This window comes from Copadichromis virginalis, linkage group LG6 (assembly GCF_057382275.1).
Source record: "Copadichromis virginalis isolate Kocher_CV1m ecotype Utaka linkage group LG6, C_Virginalis_male_GT1.1, whole genome shotgun sequence".
NCBI classification, from domain to species: Eukaryota; Metazoa; Chordata; class Actinopteri; order Cichliformes; family Cichlidae; genus Copadichromis; species Copadichromis virginalis.
Genome location: NC_140623.1, coordinates 2,346,689 through 2,370,783, shown reverse-complemented (window position 1 = coordinate 2,370,783; position 24,095 = coordinate 2,346,689). Strand labels below are relative to the sequence as shown.

General features: G+C 40.6%; 2 protein-coding genes across 5 annotated transcripts in view; both read left to right on the top strand.

Annotated features, from left to right (window-relative positions):
• The window catches only part of tpcn3 (two pore segment channel 3), a 31,485-nt gene extending 16,319 nt beyond the window's left edge, over positions 1-15,166 (top strand). The window contains exons 10-20 of one of the 2 annotated variants that reach the window (XM_085458203.1): positions 1,762-1,906; positions 2,002-2,187; positions 2,666-2,695; positions 5,179-5,243; positions 5,985-6,072; positions 6,237-6,306; positions 6,820-7,039; positions 7,281-7,371; positions 10,652-10,765; positions 14,188-14,303; positions 14,543-15,166. In XM_085458203.1, the coding sequence (XP_085314329.1) occupies positions 1,762-1,906; positions 2,002-2,187; positions 2,666-2,695; positions 5,179-5,243; positions 5,985-6,072; positions 6,237-6,306; positions 6,820-7,039; positions 7,281-7,371; positions 10,652-10,765; positions 14,188-14,303; positions 14,543-14,676 (1,259 nt within the window). In that variant the 3' untranslated portion in view covers positions 14,677-15,166. The remainder of the gene's footprint in view (positions 1-1,761; positions 1,907-2,001; positions 2,188-2,665; positions 2,696-5,178; positions 5,244-5,984; positions 6,073-6,236; positions 6,307-6,819; positions 7,040-7,280; positions 7,372-10,651; positions 10,766-14,187; positions 14,304-14,542) is intronic. The other variant, XM_085458204.1, reaches the window with a different exon arrangement.
• A 2,063-nt stretch (positions 15,167-17,229) lies between these two features.
• The window catches only part of ttbk1a (tau tubulin kinase 1a), a 52,656-nt gene continuing 45,790 nt past the window's right edge, over positions 17,230-24,095 (top strand). For 2 of the 3 annotated variants that reach the window (XM_085458199.1, XM_085458201.1), the window contains exon 1: positions 17,230-17,326. In XM_085458199.1, the coding sequence (XP_085314325.1) occupies positions 17,255-17,326 (72 nt within the window). In that variant the 5' untranslated portion in view covers positions 17,230-17,254. Of the gene's footprint in view, positions 17,327-19,866; positions 20,496-24,095 lie in introns of those variants that run through there. The other variant, XM_085458200.1, reaches the window with a different exon arrangement.

Sequence of the window (24,095 nt, the reverse complement as noted above, 5' to 3'; positions counted from 1 at the left end):
GAAACAGGAGAGGGAGGGTGAGAGAATGAGAGAAGAAGAAACCGCTGACAGCGTAAACACACAGAATAACTCCAGCTTTGAGTCTTTTTCCATTGTAGCTGAAGTACGGGACAAACTGTGTTCCTTCTCAGCTCAATATGAAATGCGTAATATTTTCAATGAACGAGGGACCATTCCATTTTTAAGGGACTGTTGGCAACTCTACTAACTAACCTTTATGAATAAAATAAAATTCACTATCAGTAACATCATAGCACCCGCCCAGCTGTATAGAAACTCTGTCATGCTAGCTAGTACGCTGTACGAGTTATTGTAACTGACTGTAAAAATTCAGCATAACGAAAATAAACTCCACCTAAACTTGGTTTATATCTGACCCAGATAGACTGCAGGTCATACCGTCTTACCTGAAGTTCAGTTCACCTGACACTCGGACCGGCGGCCGCCTCGGGTCTCTCCTTCTCCTGCCTCACCTTTCCCTCATCCACCTGCTGGCCTCTGTGGAAGCTCCGCCATAGCCACCACCAAACAACTGAGTTATTTTTACGCATCGGCCAGCATGTGGCCAATCCACCACCTTTCATTGTTCATGCCGTTACAAAAAGAACAAAAAAACAAAAAAGCATCGGCCCATAAAAACGAAAAATCACCATCGGCCCACCGGGCCCAGCTATGGTCGTGCCATCAGTTAACCCAGTGGTTCCCAAACTTTTTCCGCTGGGCCCCCCTTTGTTTTACAGAAAAATGTTCGCGCCCCCCCTCACAGTGTGCGCACACACACACACACACACACACACACACACACACCCATATTTTGCTCAATTGCGGTTTATTTCACACCTCAAACATTTAGTGATCTGTAGGTAGTAAGAAAATAAACTACTAACTCTTTTACGCTACGTCCAGACCTACACGGGTATTTTTGAAAACGCATCTGCTCCGTTCACACGTAAACGGCGTTTCGAATCACCGAAAAAAAAAATTTTTTAAACTCTTTTTTTCCGTTTACCTGTGGACGAGGAATACAGAGTTCTTCACGCAACGTTTATGGTATGTGCCTTTTTTCACGTCAGCTGTGCGCCTCTCTGTGCAAAATAGGTTTAAAAACATAAACAGCTGTGAGATCCTGTTTGTCCCTGATTTGAACTGGGGGAACAAATCCTGGCAGGATCAGCCTGATATTATTTATATCCCGCTGTAACTTTACTGTATAAAGAGCAAACATCTCCAACATGTCAGGAGTAGTTAGTCATTACAACAAGTGTTTGTGAACTAAAAATCAAGAATGTGGGATACTGTTTGTCCGTGATTTGAAGAGCCCAGCTGTGCTCCTGACGAAGGGAAAACCAATTCTGCAGGGGAGACCTACCTCGGCACTTGTGCAGGTGAAACCAAAGGGAAGACATGCTTCACCATATTTTCTAGTCTTTGGCTTAGAATGAAGTTGGTTTGGAAACATATTCAGCGATGCTTCATCTCCTGCTTTGCGTTTGTGGGCGCCTCATGCTAGCAGTGTCCAAGTGTTGTTGTTTTTTTTTTCCCCCTCTTCATGCCCCCCCCCCCCTGCAATGGCTCTGCGCCCCCCCTAGGGGGCGGGCCCCACACTTTGGGAAGGTCTGAGTTAACCCTTCGCGTGAGCTGGCACGCGTGCCCAGGGTTGCCGACCCCTGCATTAGATGATTCATTTAAAATAGACCTAAGTTTAAGTTTTTATATCTTTGTAACGTTTTTGATTACAATTCTAGGATGATTATTTTACAGGTAAGGTGGCATTTGTCCAGCTTGCTGACCTCTTGAATATTGAAATAATAACAATTAAGTCAAGACCTCATCCACTTCAAAGTTTGTGCCCTTCCCTCTACCAGTCAGCCCCCAGCAAACTCCTATGCCAACTGGTCCAACACCGGTAAGATACAAATTCAACTTTGAAACCTTCTTTTTTTTTTCTCTGATTTTGATGTAAGTAGTTACAAACACAGAACTATATGTGTTCTTTTCCAGGGCCTTTGTTATGGTATATGACCTGATCATACTGGTGAATGCTGTTTTCATCGGTCTTGATGAGGAGAATCCAATGATTGCGAATTCAGAGTGGGTTTTTCTGGCTCTGTATATTCTGGAGATTCTGCTGAAGCTGTATGTGTTTGAGCCCAGAGTGTTCTTCTCCAAACACAGTTTTTGGAACTGGTGAGAACATGCCGTGAGAACAAGTGTATAACATTATAATGTCATTAATGTGCTTTTGACACTTTGTCTTTACTCACCAAAGATTCTGAATCCCCAGTACTGATTTATCTACAGACAGCTTAAGGTACATTTTAACAGGTGTTCATGTGGAATCAGAGATCCAGACATTACACAGCACCATCTATTCATGGGTGTGATCAAGCTTTTTCAGTGAGGCAGATGGTTTAAAAAAACAAAAAAAATCCACTGTGCAGATCAAAACCAACAGTGTAATCCAAGTCTGCTTGCTTAATACACAAAAACCTTACGTAGACATTTATAAATTAACATGTACTGTATTTGTGTGTTATGTCAAATGTTTAATTTCTTAAAATATGTGTATAGTATTTTTTAGTATTTTTTAATATAACAAGTAATGGAAGTATTTAAGTGAATCAAATCTAAGATCAACAAGTTGTGTTGCATGAATTTCACACAGCTTATCTACATCCCAGATTATAAGTACAAGGTATGTGACATGATTTAATGTTTCTTTTACATTATCAGCCGCTTCTTTTACCTTCATACGCCTTCAAGTGCTTCGACCAAGTCATTGATGCTCAGCGGGTTGTTTATCTACTCTTTTAAGCTTTGGGAAGTGAACTTTTCCTAATGATGGAGCTTAGTTTAATGTCAAAAGTAAAAACAAAATATCTCCAAAAGTTGATTCTGTTCATCTGGACGTAGCGTTTTGTCCCATATGGAAAAGATATATATAAATCTTATAAAGTTTTTATCTGTCTTGTATGAAACTTGTATGAAAAGCATACAAGAGTGAAAACACATAAGATCCCTTGAAAAATTATATAATGAAACTTGTATGTTTTGTATACTTACTAAAAAAATATATGAAAGTAATGAGAAAGTGGCCACTTTCATGAGTAAATCATATATGTTTTTACTATTTCTTTTCCATATGGGGTGGGAGAAACGTTTCGTCACTCATCCAAGTGACTTCTTCAGTCGTCACTTGGATGAGTGACGAAACGTTTCTCCCACGAAACGCTACGTCCAAATGAACAGAATTAACTTTTGGAGATTTACTTTCCTGGATGATTGAGAATGCATCAAGACATAAAAACAAAATATGTTGTCGAACATAGGATAAAGGGTAAAACTAAACAAGTGCTCAATAATGAGAAATATAATAATAAAACAAAAAATAATAATATATAACAAAAACCAGCAACTGGCTTACTTGGGTTATGCAAGTTATATAAAGCTTAAAGTTTAATAGAAATTCTACAAAGACAACTTCAAGTGATGACACTGGGAAATCTGATTGTGTTTGAATAGTGTGTAAAGGACAGTGTGACAATTTGTTATTTAAGAACAACAAGAATTGGACAGACTGAAAAGTCTTTGTACACAAGGGAAATTTCTATATTGAAAATCACCATCATTGAATTCAATCCACAAATGCGCGCACATTTGTAGACCTTTTCTGAACTTCAAATGAACTTCAGTTTGGTTTAATCAGAAAAAGTGAAAATATTAGTTTTTGATGTAATTGATAAACCTAAAGCAGGCAGATCCACTCACAACTAAACTGAAACAACTGAAACTAAAAGAAAAGCGCAAAACAAAACATGGTAAAATGGTACAATGTACAAAAATGTTCTATTTAAAAAACAAAACAAAAAACCAACTTTTTTCAGTTAAATTTAGTTTATATTACAGTGAGGAACATCAGTATTTGAACACTCCACTCAAGTTCTCCCAATTAGAAATCATGGCGGGGTTTGAAATTCACATTATAGCGCCACTGTGAGAGACAGCATTTAAAAACCAATTCAGGAAAACACATTGTGTTTTTTTTTTTTTAAATAATTTATTTGTATTGCACTGTTGCACATAAGCATTTCAGCTCTTTGGTCTTGCCCATGGTAGTAGTTGGAGTCTGACTGACTGTGGGGTGGACAGGTGTCTTTAAAGAGCTCAGACAGGTGTTACTAATTTAGATTAATAAGTGGAGTAGAGGTGGACTTTTTAAAGGCATAGCAACAGGTCTTTGAGAGCCGGAATTCTTGCTGATTGCCTGGTGTTCAAATACTTATGTACAGCAGTGCAATACAAATAAGTTCTTTAAAAATCATACAATGTGATTTCCTGAATTGTTTCTAAGTGCTGTCTCTCACAGTGGGAATGTACCTACAATGTGAATGTCAAACTCCTCCATGATTTCTAAGTGGGAGAACTTGCAAAATCGCAGGGTGTTCAAATACTTATGTTCCTCACTGTATTTGCCAGTTAATTGCCTCATTTTCATGACTTTTTGCACTTAGTGGCCACTTTATTGGGTATGATATTATTGTGTGTGTGTGTAGAATGACAATAGGTTTGTCTTTAGATCCGTCTTGGTGCACCTAATAAAGTTGCCACTGGGGTTTTAAGCTCTGATCCTTCTGAAGGTTTCTTGCTGCAGCTTTTGGAATAGTTTTTGTCTTCATTGTTTCTTATGCTATCATTTCTTTTTTACAGTAGTGTTACATTTGCTACTGAGCAGTGTAGCTGCGATAACTTCCGTCAAAAAAATATTCAGTATTGTGTTTGTATATTTTCTGGATAAATTGCTAGACCTGGATCCAGTCCATGAATGAAAGCTGCTTGTTAGGCTCAAATGGTTTCTTGTTCTGTTTGCTTCCACACTCTGCAGCCTCCTGCATGTGCTTGTTAGTTTTAATGTTCCTTAAATTTGAAATACTTGGATAAGAATACAAAAGATAAAATCTTTTGATTCTTTTACAACGTGAAGATTTTCTCACACTTAACTGATGCTGAGAAAAATGGTCGTTTTATTTACATTCATGGTATATTTGTGTTTTTTGACACATTGGTGGTGTCAGACTGACGCCATAAGAAAAAAGGGTTTTGTTTTCAGCATCCTCGTTCATAGCATTTCTGCCTAAATTAAAGTTTGAATTTTTTTTGATTTCTGTTTTCTGTCTTCAGGTTTGACACAGTCATTGTCATCTCTGCTCTTATTGCCACCATCGTAAACTCTGTGATGAAGTCATGTAAGCGTTTCTAATTAATGTTAAGCTTTGTTCCAACAGGGTCAAAATCAAGGTCAAACTTAACCCTTGCCAAATTTACATCTGGCTGGCACATCACTTTTTGTTTGTTTGTTTGTTTGTTTGTTTGTTTGTTTGTTTAATGCAATCTGTTTCACCACTTTGAATGTACACACCAGCATGGAGTCGGGGAACAGAGGCAGAAAATCACTGAACTGAAAACAAACATGCAACTACAACAATAACAAATTACACGGTGTAGCTATAAAGGCAAATTTCGCCATGGTAGCGTCATCAAGTGTAATGTAGTCACCCCCCCCCCCCCACAACTACATTAATTGTGCAGTACAATTTTAACCAAACAAAACAAAAAATGCAGACTAACTAATATAATACAAATTAAAACTTTGAATATGCAAATTCACAAGTTTGTTGTTTTTTGTTGTTGTTGTTTTTTTAAACAGTTTTGAAAATTGAGTTCTAAAATACTAAAGTATAAATGCTCAATTTCCCCCCAAAAAGGATTTCATAAGTTAGCCTTTAAAGCTCCTGCTGTTCTGGTCTCTGAACTGTTGATAGTACAATTCAACAAAACTTAATTACTCACATTTTAGATACATCTTTGAATGTTTACTTTGAGTGTTCATGTCACTGTCAATCACAATAACTATTTTAAAACACAGGATGATACAAGCTATTGGTCTTTGTTAATTCATTAATTTGTTAATTCCGTTTGCATTATAGCGAGTCATTTCTCCAGCCGACAAATCTTGGACATTGTTTTCATTCTACGAGTCCTCAGACTGATACGGGTGGTGGACAGCATCAAAAGGTTTAACTACATTTCTTATTCATTTATTTATCCTTGTATAAAAATCATCTGTATTTGTGGTGATCCTGCAGTAATCCTTAGATGCATCAAATGAAAAATGGATGTCACAGTAGGAAGGCATAAGCATGTTGCTTTACTAACAGTGAGGTCTATTTTCTTGCTAGGTTTCGTACAATCATCAACACCCTGATCAGGATTGGACCAGCAATCCTCACATTTGGACAGCTTATCATTGTGAGTTTGTGACAGCAGGCTGGTTTGTCATAGTAGCATTTGTTAACAAACACTAAAACAAAGCACAGCTGATGTTAGCCGCCCTAATGATGGTTCTGTCTTAAAAGATCCATCACCAATATGAGGGCAACCTTCAGTAGAGACTTCACTCTAAAACAGGGATGGGCAACTCCAGGCCTCGAGGGCCAGTGTCGGGCAGGCTTTAGATCTCACCCTGGGTCATCACACCTGAATCAAATGATTAGTTCATTACCAGGCCTCTGGAGAACTTCAAGACATGTTGTTAATTTAGCCCTTTGAATCAGCTGTTTTATATCAAGGACACATCTAAAACCTTCAGGAGACCTGCCCTCGAGGCCTGGAGTTGCCCACACCTGCTCTAAAACATAGTGAGGACCAGCCAACCTACAAACACTGCATTATGCAGAGCCTCAACCTGCTGAGGGGTCTGAAAACTGAAGCTGACATTATGTTTGTGAAGATGGTTCTGTCCGTTGTGGTGTTCCTCCACAGGTGGTGTACTACATTTTTGCCATGGTGGGGATGGAGCTCTTTAAAGGGAAGGTGACGTTTTATGAACAGAGCTCCACCGATCCAGCAAAGGCATATTGTGGTAATCCTCTGCTGAATGGAACAGACTTTGCAAAGCTCAACTACTGCAAGAATAACTTCAATGATGTGGTCTCCTCCTTCATCCTGCTGGTTGAGCTTACCGTGGTCAACCAATGGCATGATATCCTTTAGCTGAATGTCTCAGCATTTTCTGTGTTTAATCTCGTTTTCAGTTACCAGCAGCGATTTGAATTTTTAAGACATCTTCAAAACTACAAAAACTCCCCCCCCCCCCCCTTTTTTTTCTCAGTGACTTTCATTCTACTGCAAATAAAATCATCTGCATTCATGAAATGTTTGAGAATAATTGCGTTGCCAGGTTTGATTCCTGTTTGTGTTATCATTTCTTAACAAGACTCCACTTCTCAGCAGCGGCTTTGCCACAGTCACCCACATTTCGGCCAGGATCTTTTTTGTCCTCTTCCACGTCATAGTCGTCATCGTCATTCTCAAGTAAGGCTAATGGTGTCGTACTTTCATCACTGGTGTGGTGTCAGCCACAAAAACAAGTCCTGCTGTTCCCATAATCTAGAAGAATATGTATAATTATTTATATTTACGTCTGACACATTTTAACCACTAGATGCTTGAAGGTGAGTTGCACTGGGTGTTTTATCATAGAACTCTATAAAAGTAGAGTTTCCCCCTCAAACAGAGTCCTAGAAGTAGGCAACTCACTGATTCACAGTTCAAAAATATTAATTACTTGTTGCAGTCCTTCAGATATCCATTTTAGCTCCTTTCTCTTTAAGTGAAAAACTCCATTTAAACCACCTTTTTATCCTCCTATCCACCTTTAAACCTCACCTTTTATCTTGCGCTGATAACTCGGCCTACTCTGACACCTTTATTTAAACAGTAGCCATGTTTATTAATAGTGGCCACTATTGTAGCAGTGTCAGTGCCATAAAGTAAGGAAAAGGTTTAGCAAAACACTGTTTCATTTGTGTTGAAATTCCCCAAAGTAGAATATGATCAGTGTAAAGGCTTACAGGATTAATGTATCAATGTGAGGGTTTTCAAAGTGGGATGTGTGTATCATATATAATACACAACGTTTTAGATTTTGTGTGACTTTTTTGGTAGAACAGAATAATCCTTTAATTGTCCCACAAGGGGAAATTTGGTTGTAACAGCAGCCAGAAAGACACATATACAAACAAACAGGACACAGAACAGAAACATTACATTAAAGACAATAGTTACTATAAACAGAGTACTGTACAGTTATTAAATTAAATAAAATTAACTACAGATAATTTAGTTAATTTTATCTGTAGTTTATGAGGATTTTTATGCCGTCAAAGCAACAAGGGGCAAAGATTAAGAGGACAAACTTTAGTTTGTGATGACTGATGAAATCATACAGATCATACATACAGGCTCTGGACGTTGTAGGGCTGTCCTGGTTGACACGCCTCTGCAATGTTGCGTGGAGATCAGGGGCAGTACCCCTGGACTGGCAGACCGGGGTGGTGGTCCCCATCTTTAAGAAGGGGGACCGGAGGGTGTGTTCCAACTACAGGGGGATCACACTCCTCAGCCTCCCTGGGAAAGTCTATGCCAGGGTGCTGGAAAGGAGAGTTCGTCCGCTAGTCGAACCTTGGATACAGGAGGAACAATGCGGTTTTCGTCCTGGTCGCAGAAAACTGGACCAGCTCTTTATCCTCTCCAGGATACTTGAGGGTGCATGGGAGTTTGCCCAACCAGTCTACATGTGTTTTGTGGACTTGGAGAAGGCATTCGACCGTGTCCCTCGGGGTGTCCTGTGGGAGGTGTTGCGGGAATATGGGGTGTCTGGCCCATTGCTACGGGCCATTCGATCCCTATACAACCGTTGCAAGAGCTTGGTTCGCATTGCCGGCAATAAGTCGGACTCGTTCCCGGTGGGTGATGGGCTCCGCCAGGGCTGCCCTTTGTCTCCGGTTCTGTTCATAATTTTTATGGACAGGATTTCTAGGCGCAGACAAGTGGCGGAGGGCTTTCGCTTTGGTGGCCTCAGAATCTCATCTCTGATTTTTGCAGATGATGTGGTTCTGTTGGCTTCATCGGGTGAGGGCCTCCAGCTCGCACTGGAACGGTTCGCAGCCGAGTGTGAAGCAGCAGGAATGAGGATCAGCACCTCCAAATTTGAGGCCATGGTTCTCAGCCGGAAAAGGGTGGAGTGCCCACTCCGGGTCGGGGATGAGTTCCTGCCCCAAGTGGAGGAGTTCAAGTATCTCGGGGTCTTGTTCGCGAGTGATGGGAGAAGGGAGCCGGAGATCGACAGACGGATTGGGGCTGCAGCTGCAGTAATGCGGACGCTGCACCGGTCCGTCGTGGTGAAGAGGGAGCTGAGTGTAAAAGCGAAGCTCTCAATTTACCGGTCGATCTACGTCCCTACCCTCACCTATGGCCACGAGCTGTGGGTAGTGACCGAAAGAACGAGACCGCGGATACAAGCGGCAGAAATGAGCTTCCTCCGAAGGGTGGCTGGCCTCTCCCTTAGAGATAGGGTGAGAAGTTCGGCCATCCGGGAGGGGCTCAGAGTAGAGCAGCTGCTGCTCCACATCGAAAGGAGCCAGCTGAGGTGGTTCGGGCATCTGACAAGGATGCCCCCTGGGCGCCTCCTGGGTGAGGTGTTCCGGGCATGTCCCACCGGGAGGAGGCCCTGGGGCAGACCCAGGACACGCTGGAGAGATTATATCTCTCGGCTGGCCTGGGAACGCCTTGGTATTCCCCCGGATAAGCTGGAGGAGGTGGCTGGGGAGAGGGAGGTCTGGGCCTCTCTGCTTAGGCTTCTGCCCCCGCGACCCGGCCTCGGATAAAGCGGATGAAGATGGATGGATGGATGGATGGATGGATAACTACAGATAAGAGGCAAACCAGGTTGTAGTGCAAATCATTTGATTAAATTATTGCAGTTACAGCGCAGATATAAACATCTATGATTGTTGGGAGCAGTGTTGATTGTACAGTCTGACAGCTGCAGGGAGGAAGGACCTGCGGAAATGCTCCTTCATGCATCGAGGACGCAGCAGTCTGTCACTGAAGCAGCTCTGCAGTTCAGCAACATTTACATGCATGGGGTGGGAGACTCTGTCCATCAGAGATGTTATTTTGGCCAGAGTCCTCCTGTCTCCCACCACCTGCACTGGGTCCAGGGTGCATCCCAGAACAGAGCTGGCCTTCCTGATGAGTTTACCCAACCTCTTCCTCTCAGCTGCCGATAAACTGCTGCTCCAACATACAACACTGTAAAAAATGACAGATGCCACCAGAGTCATAGGTCTTTAAAAGCGCTCCCTGGACTCCAAATGACCTCAGCCGCCTCAGCAGGTAGAGTCTGCTCTGACCCTTCCTGTAAAGAGCATCAGTGTTGTGACTCCAGTCCAGTTTATTATTCAGGTGAACACCCAGGTACCTATAAGAGTCCACTATCTCAATGTCCACTCCCTGGATGTTCACCGGTGTCAGTGTGGGGGGGTCTGCGTCCCCGGAAGTCCACCACCAACTCCTTGGTTTTCCCAGCATTTACAAGCATGATATAAGAAAAAGCTTGTGATATTTAAAAAAATCATAAATTAGAATCCTAAAATGTTCTTTGATATCATGGAAATATAAATGGTCCCGGTTCTGCCTCAGAAAAATGTCTTCAATATTAAACTGATAAAGTGGTTGTTCTGAGTACATGCAGTAATACAATTTGGTTAAGAACTGCTAAATGTTGCATGCGATTGTTCTTGTCTTTCAGTATCTTCGTGGCGTTTGTCCTTGAGGCGTTCTTTGTGGAGTACTCTGTGGATAAAAGTGACTTGCAGACATCTTTGGAGAGGAAGATTGAAGAACTGGAGCTTGCTGTGGCACAGTATGTTACCTTGCAGAGAGTGGTGTGTGGTGGTCATATTGAGTGGCTGGGCTAACACATATAATTCACAACCCCAATACCTGCACTGTCACATCCCTGATAGGACGTGACAGCACCACCTTGTTATAGCAACACTTGAAACAGATTTACAAATTGGGGCAAAATAGCATTGATGGGTGTGATTTGTTTTGTCACACAGTCCATTTCAATATAACACGTGCAATATGTGAAGAGCCAAACAAATTGGAGGAAGGTCGCAAACTAAGAGATGATAGTCAGCTGTGACCAAACAAGGTGCAACCTTCAAACACACACCGGCTGGATTGGACGTTCAATCACATGACTAACATCTAACCACCCAGTGTGCAGCCACACCTCATCATCCTCTCTAGCTGTCTGACTTTTCCACATACATCATGTAGCACAGGATTTAACTTTAAACTTCAAAATCACCTCACAACATTTTCTTCTTTTGTGTGTTATTGCTAACTATTACTATATACTATAACAGTCGTTTTCACTCCTCAACTACATTTAACATATCAATCAGACTTGTACTTTGGTGATATATTTGATTAAGAATAATAATGTTCTACTATTAGCAAAGAGTGAGAGAAAGAGAGAGACAGATATTGTGTGGCAGAAACTTTCCTTAAACAGCTGGGAATCAACAAATGGCATTAAGTGCGGGACTTTCTCAAAGCGAGCCTTTGACTGCTCCATCAATATGTCACATTACTGTGCAGCTACTGAGTCCACAGCATCCTACCCAATCTTGATTCTGTCAGGCAATTTGAACTGACCCATTGTTTCAAGGCTTGTCATTCCACATGTTTTCAAAACACCGATTCAGTGTCTCTGTATGTTGAAACACCGTGTGGACGGTGTGAGTTTGAAGGTTCCACCTTGTTTTCCCTGACACTGGGCACCTCCTGCCACACACTTCATCTAGGACTATGGTTCTCTTAGGGGGGTTGAGAGAAATACTGCAAAAATGCTGAGTTGCTGGCAAAAAATACTCTGTACACTGCCACACCAATCAGTTCAATCTGATAATGCAGCAGGACTGCTGTCTTCTCACACATGTCAAAGTATGCATGAGGACTAGGGCTTCTAATTATGGAGTCTTTCAAGTTTCCTAGCAGTTCTGCTGACTAAAGGCGAGAAACACAGCAATCTTTTTTTTAAGTGATGTATACTACCAGTCAAAAATTTGGACACACCTTCTCATTCAACATAGAAGGAAGACCACCCGAGTCCCCTCTGCTGTTGCGGATAAATTCGTCCAAGTCACTAACCTCAGAAATCACAAGTTAACAGCGCACCTCAAATTGGATCCCAGATAAAAGCCACACAGAGTTCCAGTAGCAGACACATATGTTTGAATCAGGCTTTTATGTTCAAATAGCTGCTAAGAAACCACAACTATGGAAAAGCAACAAGCAGGAGTCATTTATTTGGGCCAATAAAACACATGGACCATTAGACCAGTGGAAATCTGTGCTTTGGTCTGATCAGTCCAAATTTGAGATCTTTGGTTCCACCTGCTGTGTCTTTGTTTGATGCAGAAAAGGTAAACTGATGGTTCTCACTGTGAAGCATTGAGCAGGAGGTGTGATGGTGTGGGGGCACGCTTTTGGTGACACTGTTGGGGATTTATTCAAAATTGAAGGCACACTGAACCAGTATGGCTACCACAGCATCCTTCAGCGACATGCAGTCCCATCCGGTTTGCGTTCATTTATTTTTCAACAGCACAATAATCCCAAACACACCTCCAGGCTATGTGAGGGCTATTTGACCAGGAAGGAGAGTGATGGAGTGCTGCACCAGATGGCCTGGCCTCCACAGTCACCTGACCTAAACCCAATCAAGTTTGGGATGAGATGGACCGCAGAGTAAAGGCAAAAGGGCCAACAGGTGCTCAGCATCTCTGGGAACTCCTTCAACAGTGTTGGAAAACCATTTCAGGTGCCAACAGTGTGCAAAGTAGTAATCAAAGGAAAGGGTGGCTATTTTAAAGAATCTAAAATATAAAACATGTTGAGTTATTTCACTTTTTTGTTTACTACATAATTCCAAATGTGTTCATTCATAGTTTTGTAGATTCTCATTGAAGACATCAATGAAAACAAAGAAAAACCATTAACTAAGGTGTGTCCAAACTTTTGACTGGTAGTGTACCTGAGCACAATTGCACAACAGCTTAAACATCCTGTATATGTTGTGTCATCAGCTCACACACAAATGGTGTCTGCAATGTTTTTCTTCAAGCAGTGGATTTTGACTAGTTTTAGAGGTGTACTTGTCACCTGCGTGTCTGAAAGATAATCAGCTCACTGGCCATCCAAAAAAGAGAACTGGTCAACCTAGTGATAGTGAATCAGCTCATTGTGCCATTATAGTGGTACGATGTCAACTGGACCTAACATTAATAGCACTACACCATTTCCAGTATGACTTTGCTACTTGCATGTTTCATAATTTTGTTTGATATCTTTTTAGATCCAGTTTATTTTTGGTGTGCTTAGACTTGCTCTTAGCCAGTTCTTTTGTTGTAGCACAAAATACAATTAGAATTTTGCTGTTGGTTCCTGGCTGTAGCTCAGGAGGCGATGGTTTGATTCCTGGCTCCCCCCAGTCTGCATTCCAAATATTCTTGGGCAAGATATTAACCCGAAGTTGCTCTCCGATGCGAGTATGAATGTGTGTGAATGGTAGTTAGTGAGCAGTAGAAGACAGTGCTTGTGTGAATGGGTGAATGCGGCATGTTGTATAGAGCGCTTGAGTACTCAGAGTAGAAAAGCACTAAATAATAATCAGTCCATTTACATTATTTAAAAATCATTTGGACAATGTGGTCCCTGTCTCTTAACTTCATTTTTTTTCTCCAAAGAAAATGCACATGAAATGAAAATGAATGACTAAGTAAATGATCAGCTTGGTTGATCATTGCCGCTATAGTCACGTTGTCCTCTGCACTCTCAACGTTCTGGGTTGAGCAAATTTTACTGAAATGGCAAATCAAAAAGGCTTGCAATGACACTTGTCACTCGCTGCATTATGAAGATGAATGGAAGCTGATGCTGCTGTGCTTCAGTGTTTAAAAAGTTTAATACTTTACCTTAATCTAGTGGGGTTTCTTTTGACTATTTGGTGCTTTCTTCATAGCACCAAGCTTTAAAAAGATCTTTTCTAAGATGATTAAAAATATGTTTAAAAAATATTTCTCTCTTTATCTTCTCTTTTTGAATCAAATCCAAATTAAGCTCTAATTTTCAACCTCTGTTATGCACAATGTCTAATGGACTCTTGGCTTCATGGCTTCTTATGATTATCTTGCACATCTTTCATGCTGTTTTATATCTCTGATTATCACTCTCATATTTCTGCCTGATCATCTGTATTTTTTTGTTAACCAGGGAGATGATGGAGGACAACTTGGTGAACGCCATGGAAACTATTGACAATGACCTGGGAGGCAGCCAGTCAGCAAAACCAAACTTACCGTCCCTGATGTTTAAAATTGCTTCAAAAAGTAAGTTGACAAGTGGAGACAGAAGGTGATTTTTAAAAGATAAAAAAAAGGAACACTTTTGGCTAACTTTTAATTTGAACATTTGCTCAATAGATTGTCACTAATTTTACATCAGGCATTCTTGTTCTCTTCAGGAAGAAATGTAAAAATGGGCAAAGTATTTGAGGACAGACAATAATAAAAACTTGCTCTTGTTTGTTAGAGACAATATTTATGTAAGTGTGTGTGTTTTGTGTCAGGATATCGAACAGTGGACGCCTTGTTACAGCGGATATTTGAGGCTGATCTGGACCCTGAAGATTTTGCTGAGAATGACGATCCTGAAGCTACGGGCAACGAGAATTTTGCAAATCCCTTATTCAGCCATGCATAGGCATTTGTAAACATGTATGAATGGATACAAACTGTAGTCATTTTACACTTTCAGAAATGTTGAAATCTGATGTTTATCCAGTGCAGTGTGTCAACAATATGATTGGGTGCTAATCAGTCTTATCTAGTGTTAAATGTTCATATTTCTGTCCTGTATCTTTGTGTAAAAATGCAAGAAAACCAGAATTTTCACATAAAGAATTCTTGCACAGAAGCCTGATTTGTTCAAAAATGCTTTTAGACCTTTGTTTTTTGTTTTGTTATATATTCTATATATATATATATATTTTTTTTTTACATATTTTCAGTTTAAAAAAATGTCACTAGGCTTACAATACAAGCATAATGCGAAGTATGTGTGACGAATCACACTTTTCTGTTTGCCAAATTGATATACAGGTCTGGGTTTTCAATTGCCAGGAGACTGCTACTTGTCTGACTACATTTGTACCAAATGTAAAGAAGGAGGGGAGATAATTTATTTGTTTTTGTTTTTGTTGTCTGTTTTTGTTTTTTTGTTTTTTGTTTTTTTTTGGAGGGGGTGGGGGGGATCCCATAGTTTCAGTGAAAGGAGCTCTTAATATTTCAGCATACCAAAACATTTTCCAAAAATTTCCTGCTCGCAACTTTGTGGGTGGGAATAGGGGGATGGTTCCTTCCTGTTTCAACATGATTGTGCACCAGTGCACAGGACTAGGTCCATGGAGACATGGCTGAGTGAAGCTGGTGTGGAAGAACTTGACTGAACCGCACAGCTTTCTGACCTCAACCAAAAGAACACCTTTGCCATGTTTACACTGGAGACTGTGAGCCAGGCCTTCTCGTCCAGCATCAGTGTCTGACCTCACAAAGGTGCTTTTGGAAGACTGGCCAAAAATTTCCATAAACACACTCCCAAACCTTATGGGAAGCCTTCCCCTAAGCTGCAAAGGATTGGAAGACATCATATTAAACCCTGTGGATAAAGAGTACGATGTCACTCAATGATTATATGTGTGTGAAAACAGACAACAGATGGCAATATGTAAAATTGGCAAATAAGGCCTCTGTTAATCCCTGGAATATGCTGGAAAATATGTTGATGCCCCTTGAAAAGTAGAAAGAATGACTTCATCATTCTTTCTTACTGTAATATGTTCTTATGTGTATATGTACTCTGACCTACCCAGATAAACATTTCATGAACAGTCACACATACGATAATTAACATCTGCATTAAAAAAAAAGAAGATTGGATTGTTTTGGAGTGTGTGTGTGTGTGAGAGAGAGAGAGAGTGAGTATGGATAGATAGATATAGACAGATATATATCCTGTTCATCATCCCCCTGCAAATGTAAAGTTACTGTATGTGTTGTTCTCTATTTGCGTTAACAAATTTGTAACCACCACAGAATACACACATTCACAACTAAGTGCGTAATGAGGTATTTGAAAAAGTGCTCTGCCTGCAAGGCTAATTAATAAGAACCATAGTTAGTGTCAACCAGAACTATTTTCTTTTGCTGCCTAATGTATAATTCCTTATTGCTGCAAAGAAAAAGGAAAGAGTCTATTTCCAAAGTAGGAGATGACCATTAGCGATATGGTTAGCCTGCCAAACCTAACGTGTTAAGTTGTTGTGATGTCTTGCAATGGATGACAGGTTGGTGATTGTTTCATCTGTCCTCAAGCCCAACATTCACATCAAAACAAATCAGGGAGTCATAGTTTATTTATTAGCTAGAAATATGTTCACTTTGTAGCTCAGTCCTGTGAAAAAGAGTTTTTGCTGTGCTTTATGCAGTTCTGTGAAAAAATAAGTACAACCTTACTGCTTCCATAAGAATTAAGAGGGTTAGGTGCCAGCCACGTCCTGTAAATGCACTTAATTTAATGATCATTAGTAAATGTGAGCACCTCCTATAAAAGTTTGGTGGTCTTTAGTTTGCTGGTCTGGAGCAGGCGCGTGGCTGTCCCAGTAAATTCACCCCAAAGTCAGACTGTACGATGCTCAAAAAACAGACCGTACATCTCAGATTCTATAGGCCTTAGTTAGCATGTTAAATGTTAAAGGTCATCGGAGTTCAAGGTTGCCAACAGAAAGCCCCTCCTCTCTAAAAAGAGTATGCAGTCAATGAGTCAGCCATAAACTCTTGATGATTCTAGGTGCATCTAACCACTTAAGCTGGACTGAAATTGGGTGATGCAACAGGACAATGATCCCAAGCACACCAACAAATCGACAATTAAATGGAAAGAAAAAAAGAATCGAGGTGTTACAATGTCCCAGTCAGAGAGCTTAACCCAAATTCTATGGCTTGAACTACACATAAACAAATGTCCACAAGGTTACAATTTACATACACTAAAATTGATTGACAAACGTTGCAGTTTTGGATGAAGAATTGGTTGTTACATTTAAAGTGCTTCTAATATTTTGTCTTTAGGAATGGGAGCTTATTGGCCACTTCTATTCAAATAAAGATTATTAAGAAAAAATTTGAATCCCTAAAAAACTCCGCGACAGCAGGGGGCGGTGTGAGTGGCACTGCAGCTTAGACATGGCGACGCCAAGGGGGTGTGCGTGTATGTGGTGCTGATGCTGAGAGATGGAGGAGAGGGAACGGATTTATCTCAGCCCTCTGGTGTCCGGACGGAAAACAATACTCAGGTAAGAAGAAACGGATTGACATAAGCATCAAATGACATAAGGCATACCAAATTTTCAGATGAACTGTGTGATCAGGCTGTATGTGTGTGTGTGTGTGTGTGTGTGTATGTGCGTCTATGACAGTGTTAGTGGGAGAGTGTGAGGCCACAGGCAGGATGTCGGGTCAGTGAATCGTAATCGTTCGTTACTGTGTGTGTTCCTACACACACACACAGCTTTATGTGTGTGTGTGTGTGTGTTTATATATATATATACAGATATGTAAAAGCAGAAGGGTGGGATTAAACAGCGCTCATTCAACTGCCACTGTTTGATAATACATAAAAGACTGACTGTAAAAATAACAGCCTGTATGGTCACAGCGTTAGGTTGATTTTCAAAATAAATGTAACATTATACAACAAGACATTGACTGAAATGTATATTCTCCGGGTACTAATTATACTCACACACAAACAAACTATAAACCCGGTATGAGTGTAGAGCTGCAACTAATGATTATATTCATTTTTTTCTTTATTCTTTTTTCTGTTTTTTTCCTGTAATGACAAAAATGAAAACAGTTCACTTCCCAAAGCCCACAGTAGTCGCTTTGTTTGAAATGGTTATCATCCATTTGCACTGTAAAATTTGAGAATTATGTGTCAAAGGGGTTACAGACATTTCTCTCCATAGTTTTGCGGCATTTGGCTGAATCTAAGAATGGAAAATAGCCCTGTACACTTTATAATCCATCTTCCTTAATTTTTTCTGTTTCTGAGCTTTGTCACTTTAGCCCTGCAGACATTTTGCTATTTCTCTGAAAGGTGTATTTTGGCTTTTCAGCCTACTGATTGCTGCCTTCACTTGCACTGACATTTCTCTTAACCTCCTGTTGAGGGTTCCAGTGAACAGCCACCAAAATGCAAGATCAGCACTTTTAATCAACTCCAACTCCAATGTGAGGAGAACTCTGATCACTCTATAATTACTCCTTTATTTATCCAGTTAAAAATCTCATTGAGATTAACATCTCATTTCCAAGAGACACCTGGCAATAATAAAGCCAGAGAGTGTCAAATAGTGCTTTATTATTGTTGTATATACACTGTATATGCAGAATATTGCCAAAGATATTTGCCCATCCGCTTTCAAACATATATTACCAAGAGTGCCATCATCCCATTCTTAATCGATAAGGGTATGATGGTCAGACACTGATGTTGGACAAGAAGGTCCGGCTTGCAGTTTCCACTCTGTTCTGTCTACATATATATGTGTGTGTGTGTGTGTGTGTGTGTGTGTGTGTGTGTGTGTGTGTGTGTGTGTGTGTGTGTGTGTGTGTGTGCCTGTGTAGGGGTGACTTCTGTGGTTGCATAAAGACATGATGAGAAAATGGCTCTTGGCTCACAGTTTACAATGAGCTCAGTAAATATTTCCCTGGTGAGTTTATGGTCCCTATCTATTATTGGAAGCCTTGCTAAACAGAACATTAAGTTTTTTTAAATTATGGAGAAAAGAGAGAGAGAGCTAAGTTTACTCAGAGCTGGAGAAAGATATTGGATCTATATATGATGTGTTTTGATAAATTATGTATTTTTCACTTTGTGAAGCATCCTGCAGAACAAACTACGGTATACTAACTCTGTGTTATTCAAATGTTGCATGAAAGTTCTGGGTAGTTTTGTTGCGGATGAACAGGTCAGTTTGTGTTAATGGGATGAATTCACAGTAAAGCTCGGTGTTGGACTGATGCACAGTGGCTGTGGTGCTCATGATCAGAGTTGGGTTGCATCAAGTGAAATAGAGATTCATTTAAAGCTGATGATCCTTAGATTAATTTACTAATTTCAATCGTTATACTGTGTCTAGTATAAAGACAATGTACAATATACTGTTAGTGAGAGAAACAGAAGTAAGCCGAATTAGCTGTGAAGCATCTGCTTACATCTTGTTGAATCCAGCTGTGTAAATCCACAAAGAGCAACTGGTCTGCTGATCACAGCATGTACACTAAGAAAATCTACTAAAGCTTATTTCTGTCTAGCCCTGGAGGCCTAATGTACTAATATCATAGTTGTATTATATTAATGTAGCAGAAGGTCCAATTACATATGCAAAAAAATAGGTGGTAGAATTGTCCTTCAAGGAGATACTTTTTGCTTTCTTACTTTGAGTACACTTCAGAGCCTGTACTTTTTCACTTTTACTTGAGTAAAGACAGTGATTCAGCACTTAAACTCTTTGGAGTATTTTTTAACACAGATCTCTGTACTTTGACTTAGGTGCAGAGTTTGTGTACTTTTGTCACCTATCACACCTGCTCATAAAATCCATCACTGGAACTGGAAAACACAAATATCTTGAATATTTTAACAGAACCCATCTGTAAAGGTTTAGCATCTGTTTTTGGTATATTGGTAACCATTATGGTGAATAAAAGTGCATCACACACCGATGCACTGATGTAAATTGCTATCAAATGAACTGCCGTTTTGTTCATTAACGCGAGGAAAGCGTTGACGAGGAGGAGCTTTATTTTGAAAGTAGTGGCCGGATGTTGTGTTTGGTGGGGATGATTTGACGCTGGGGAAGGCAGCGCTGCAGTGCGGACAAACAGCCTGGAGCCGGAGAACCTGACACCTGCAGACCGTCCCTGTCAGCCGAGCCGGGTTGTCCTGAGGCGGGTTTCGGGATCTGGTTTTGTCCTGAGTTGGAGTTTAGGATCACATCCAGGAGTAGGCAGAGAGGACCAGTCCGCATCATCCTCCTCCTCCTCCTCAGCTGATGCAGCGGAGAATCGGAGGAGGATCCGGACGTCAGCGTGGATTTTATTGAGCGTTCCGGGGCTCTGAGCGAAAATAAAGGCTGCTATTGTGTGTATGTGTGGGTTTTTTTTGTTTTTTGTTTTTTCATTTTAATTGATTAATGTATTAATTAATTTATTTATTTATTCTTTGGACTCTGCCTTGGATGGGACTAACGGTCTGAGGATGGACCGTGTCTGGTTTGATATGAGGCACCTTTGTAGAAGAAATAAATGGTAATTTAATCCTGCGGAACCCTGAGGCCCAAATTCTGGCCCCACGTAAGAGGAACGGTGGGTTTTCTGGATCAGGACGTTTTGTGCCGAAATAAAATCCCAGATGAAGATTCCCAAAAGGCGGAAAAGGAGCGGACGGTGCGCCAGGTAGGCCTGATCCGAACTAGCTCTCTCGGCCCATACAGAAATCATTCAGTGGGTGTGAGTGTTTCGCAGAGATACGCTATAACGAAAGTGGCATGATGGTAATTAGACCAGGACCGACGGGGGCTCTACAACTGTAATTATATTTATATTTAATTCAGAACTTGTCCAGGCCACATTGATTGATCAGCAGGATGTGATGGTGCGCATGCGCACGGAGCATCCATGACTGTGCACTGCAGAGAAGAGATATATACAGAGGGGGGAAAACGGGGTGGTAGTGGGGGGTTAGACCTAAGCGGAAGCTCCATTCAGTGTTTAAGTCATTTAGTCCAGGATTATTTTCCATAGCATAAAGAATATATATCTAGTGGTTGTTCTGTGAAGACCAAATATATATGAAAAACAAAAATAAATATAAAGACTAATATAAAGACAATTTACAGTATGCTGTTAGCGACAGGAACGGAAGTCAGCCGAGATAGCTGTGCAGCATCTGCTTACATCTTGTATAAATCCACAAAGAGCAACTCGTCTGCTGATCACAGCATGTACACTAAGAAAATCTACTGGAGCTTGCATTAGAAATTATTGTGAGTTGTTGGTTATATTATTATATTTGTCTAGGTGTGGAGGCAAAGTCACTGTGCACTGCAGAGAAGAGATACACAGAGGGGAAAAGCACATGCTCGTAGTGGATGTTCTGTGAAGACCAAATATATATGAAAAGCAAAAAAGGCAGTTCTTGAGAAAAGAAACAGACCTGCACTCTTTGCATGTTTTATTAGACCAGGCTTGGCGAGAGCTGCCATCCCTCTCTATCACTGTCAGAGCTTTCCTTGCTAATGTAGTGTAATAAAACATAAATTTCTTGTTTGTCTTAAACAGGTAATGCTGCCACCGCCTTTGGTAAATCTGTTTGGTCTTCAGAGGTCAAGAAACAAACAAATACTTTCAAAGCAAAATCTTTATTTGAAACATAATTCATTAAAATGACCATCTTTATTAGTCTTTATTCCACAATTTGCAGGTCTTTACCTCTCAGGACTCATACATAACACAACAAGCACTCAAACTCAAAGAGCCAGTGTCAGCTTGCCTTGATAGCTGCTCTCCCATCGACTGATCAGCGGTTTATCCACAGTGAGCATGTGCAAATCACCAAAAGAAGCTGCTGGTCTCTCAGCTTGCTCAGCTGGAGACAGACATGCCTGTAAAATGAAGACGGCTAAAGTTTACTATGAGTTTGAAACAGTCAGAGCTTTCAATGACAGTAGCTGACTGTGGCCACAAGATGCAATGTAAAGGATGGATGCAAACCATACAAGGAGCTCCATGACAGATGAAAGGAGAGAAACTGCTTTGACAAAACAAGCTTCTCCTAGTGATATGCACAAGTGTCTTTAAAAGAAAAAGAAGAAAAAATATATATATATAGTCGCAAAAGTATGACGTCACAACAAGGTGATTGGTCACTTGCAATGTTGAACCTGGAACAACATTTATTATGATGGTGTGGGAACAACACCGACACGAGGATATCAAATCGTGCATCTGTAGTCAGTCTTTTCATATTATTCATTTCATGTTGTCATGTAACTCTGTTTAGACTTGGGACATGCTTCTGCAGCACCATCTGCTCATAGAAACACTAAAGGTCCTGTTTAATCTCATGAAACTGTACTGTGATTTAATGTCAACCTGAATACTTTAAGCTTAGTTTTAAAAATTCTGTATTGTCAGAAAACTCACAAAAGACACATCATCATCAATAGAATTCCTTGCAGGTGCAAAGAAAGTGTATGTTAATTGTTATACTGACTCTGTGAGGTGGACCTTTGGAGGTGCAGAAGTTCAAAATGCAGGAAACTGTAGCAGCTTATTAGCTATGTTCCACCATCATTTCCATTCTGAACTAATAGAGTTGCTAAAAGTTGTGTGAACCTTTTTCCAAACAAATTGTTTAAAAAAAACAAAGGCAAAGGCTCGTGATTGCAACTGGCACAGCAAGAAGTACATTGTAACAGGAGTTTCTACCTTTTCTGTTGTCTATAGGGGCACATTGATAAATTACTCTGGGCTATACACTGTTTTCACTGTAGGAGTCTGAAAACAAAGTGCTTCCAAGTTTTTAGTCTATGAAGGGTTTAAAGTGCTGGAGTTGGAGAAAATTAAACAACCCACCACTGAGCAACATGACTGTTGTTATACATGGCTATACATTGTTGCAACCAGCAAGTGAACTTGGGACAAGATTGACACGGTAAATGAGTACAGTTTTTCGCATGTTAGATTATTTCGCTGCTTCAAGTTTTCAAGGTTAACATGGTGTATATAGGCCCTTTGTGCCCGACCCTCGTATTATGTCTGGTCAGAAGACTGCAGCACTCACTGCTTCTTCTCTCCTGGTTAACTGTACCCTCTGTTTTGGCTTGTAGGCTAACAAAGGAACAGGAAGGGTTTTGCCACACTCAGGATTTGTTGTAAATCTTAAGGTTTTCCAGGAGCTCAGAACTATGGTGAGCTCTGACCAATTTTATCCAACTCAGACTGGAATGATGCAAGCCCAGCTTCTGGCAGAGCACCCCTCCCTGTCCCACCCACTAGCAGATTAATAGAGCTGTAGGTGACGAAGGAAGAAAAAAAGATTGAGGTTTAATAAAAGGTCTGTCTCTCCAATCTGCTGCTGAGACGCTTGAAAACAGCACAGTTCTCTCTTTTACACTTATTTCATGCCGCAGTGCAGATTATTAGTGTTAATGTAAATAGTTAAATGCTACGGCGAAAAAGTAAGACATAAGACAATGTTGTATCTATGACATATGATGGTACTACATGGTACTATTTGATAACTGGCTGGTGATAGTAACCTATTCAGATCATTCAACAATATCTGACAAAATAATGGTATAGCTTCATATAATAAATATAGCATAATGTAATTTACATATTTAAGATAATTGTACCAAATCTAAAGTATACCATAAATACTATACTAATTTATGCTTTGTATCCACTGTGCATCACATAGTGCTTTTGATAGTATATTTCCAAAATGGATTTTGTTACACATTGTCTGTTCTCATAGTCTGTAGCAATATATTTGACTATGGCACTATAATAACACGTAATGCATAGTATCGCAATTCTGATTGGCCATTTACTCTGCACTGTGCTTACTGTCGTCCAAGACTATTCCAGTGTATCCGGGGAGACTGTGTGGTCCCACCCTCTGCAGTGATTGGCGGCTCAGCAGTTTGTTGAGGCCTGCAGCAGGTTTCCCTACCTCTCCAGTGTTACAGTGACTCCCAGCTGCCTGGTCTCTGTGCAGCTGCTGCTGTTAAACAGATCTGTATCACTGTAGGTGCAGAGAAGCCTCCTCCCCACCTTCCCAGTCTGTCCAGTTTTCTATCAGAGTTGGCCTGACTGAAAATGCAGTGGACACGCTCCCTTATTATCTGCAGTCCGCCTGAGCTCTGCATGCACTGATGAAAGCCCATGGCATTGCATGCAGAACAGCATGGTTTGGGGACTCACATGTATCACTCTGAACTAAAGATTTCTTCTATGGATCCACTGAAAGCTGATAACCATTCATGGCAG